Here is a 1,966-nt window from a genome sequence, read left to right on the forward strand (position 1 = left end):
ATGATGATGGTGATGATGATGCTGCCCGAGAAGTGGTTCTAAAGCAAGCACCATGTTCCGAATGATGTGGGTCTAAGGCACGTGGTAATCCCTACCCTCAGGATCCACCTTGTCGGTGCTGTGGCTTCCATGATGGTGATGAACATGGTCATGCTCATGTACTGGACAACACTCATTGTGGTATCGTGGCAGCAGTGGCTGAACTACACCATCCTCCTCCTCCTTTGCATTACGATTGTCGATCGCCTGCCACCAGAGGTAACACCATTTCTGACTAATCTAAGAAGAAGAGTAAGCTACTTCACAACAGCTATCGTTGGGATCCTCATCTTCGCAACACCCATGGGGACCAACGAGCTCTTTCCTAAACACAGGAGGAAAAAATTATCCTCCAGCGACATCGTGCCTATCCTTCTACCTCGGTAGAATAGGGAACTGAGTCTTATACGTAACACAGGCAGCCTCCGAATGGGGAACTGCTGTGCTTGCGGGTAGTAGAGCCGACACTATCTCTTCAATGCAAAGTAGGAAGAGGAACGCCATGGCGGCTGAAGTGCACGCCAACAAGGCACCTACAGCACTTGGTGAAATAGAGTGTGATAAAGTTGGGAAAAATTACCATACTGCGGTTGAGAGTCTACGTAGGTATCGACGAGTTCCCCAACAGCATCAGGTAGCATATGGCAGAGCCCAGCAGCGAATAGGACACCAGCAGTGAAGGCTTGGGAGACCGAGAACAACAGTGGCATCTTAATTCGCCCAACCTGAATAGCAACACTCCCATCAGACCGAAACCGCCTGCTAGCGTCTGGGAGCCTTCTAAGAGAGCACCCTCAATGAGTAGCATGTAGTAGTACCTCCTTTGCGGCCCATAAGCCCAACAAGGCTACTGATGCAGCTGCTAGTATTGCCAGTAGCTTGACTGTATAAAGAGGCATGGTAAGATACAGGGCACTGACTACTACAGGGATAATCAAAACACAATTCCCTACAGGCCTCGATGCTCAACTTATAAGATATCACAACGCACATGGAAGCCTACGTCAATGCGGGGCCGCACGGAGGAACTAGAAGGTCTAAAGATGTTCAGCACTGACGAACACACGCTTCGGATTTGTTGTAACTCCGCCGGAGATACCCCGAGATAGCTTTGGTTCGAATTGGTTTCAAGTATATGACGTAGTCTTCTTATAAGCTTGGTGACGGCATCAGTAAAGTGCTCCTTCTACCCACGAAGGAAAACGTACCGAATCAATGAGTCCCTAAGAGACAGAGCCTGCAAAAGAAACTAAATCAAGCCGTATCCACGATACAAGGCCCAAAGGTATGTTATTGTGTGGGAACACGCGGCAAACATTATCCCGAATGGTAAAGACCCAACGTTAGAACACGACCTCCATCACAATGATAGAGTATAGAAACGTCATCCTATAATATCCATACATCATCGAGGAACAGTAACAGGGACAACACTAGGACCAACAGCAGGTGAGGAAGGCGCTACATAGGAACGTTGGGGGTAAGCATACGAACAAGCACATTGCTCATGCTGTTGGGCCTGGTACGTGTCTAGGCTCCTGACTTAACATATCATCAAAACATATACAAAAGACTACATTTCTACTAGGAAGCACCACCGTAACGGCAACCAACCGTTTAAAGTATATGGGGAATATAATCCGGTACTGAGATAGGCTAAAACGGCAGGAAACCAGTAACAAGATAGGGTATTTTCACTTCGACATCGCCCTTCCCTCAGGAGGCACCTCCCCTGCTGGGACTTTCTCAATACAGAAGAGCCATCCAACAATCAATGCTAGTGGTGCACTCAACACCGACAACAAGGCGCCTAACTTGGCCTCCTCCAGAAGGGTCGGTTCCGTATATGCTGACTGCGCTACAAAGAGAGCCACCGTGAGACCAGCGCCGGAAACTATACCAACGACAAATAGATGCCTGTAGGTCA

The 1,966-nt window shown here is 48.4% G+C and overlaps 1 protein-coding gene across 1 annotated transcript; it reads right to left on the reverse strand.

Moving 5' to 3' along the window:
* Positions 1 to 279: 279 nt before the first annotated feature.
* On the reverse strand, positions 280 to 938 carry Pmar_PMAR002110 (hypothetical protein; the record flags this gene model as incomplete). The annotated part of the gene is made up of 4 exons (XM_002781223.1): positions 280 to 364; positions 419 to 572; positions 620 to 764; positions 858 to 938. The coding sequence occupies 4 exons, from the start codon at positions 936 to 938 to the stop codon at positions 280 to 282; spliced, it is 465 nt and encodes a 154-aa protein (XP_002781269.1).
* Positions 939 to 1,966: the final 1,028 nt, after the last annotated feature.

This window comes from Perkinsus marinus, assembly GCF_000006405.1.
Source record: "Perkinsus marinus ATCC 50983 genomic scaffold scf_1104296943316, whole genome shotgun sequence".
NCBI classification, from domain to species: Eukaryota; Perkinsozoa; order Perkinsida; family Perkinsidae; genus Perkinsus; species Perkinsus marinus.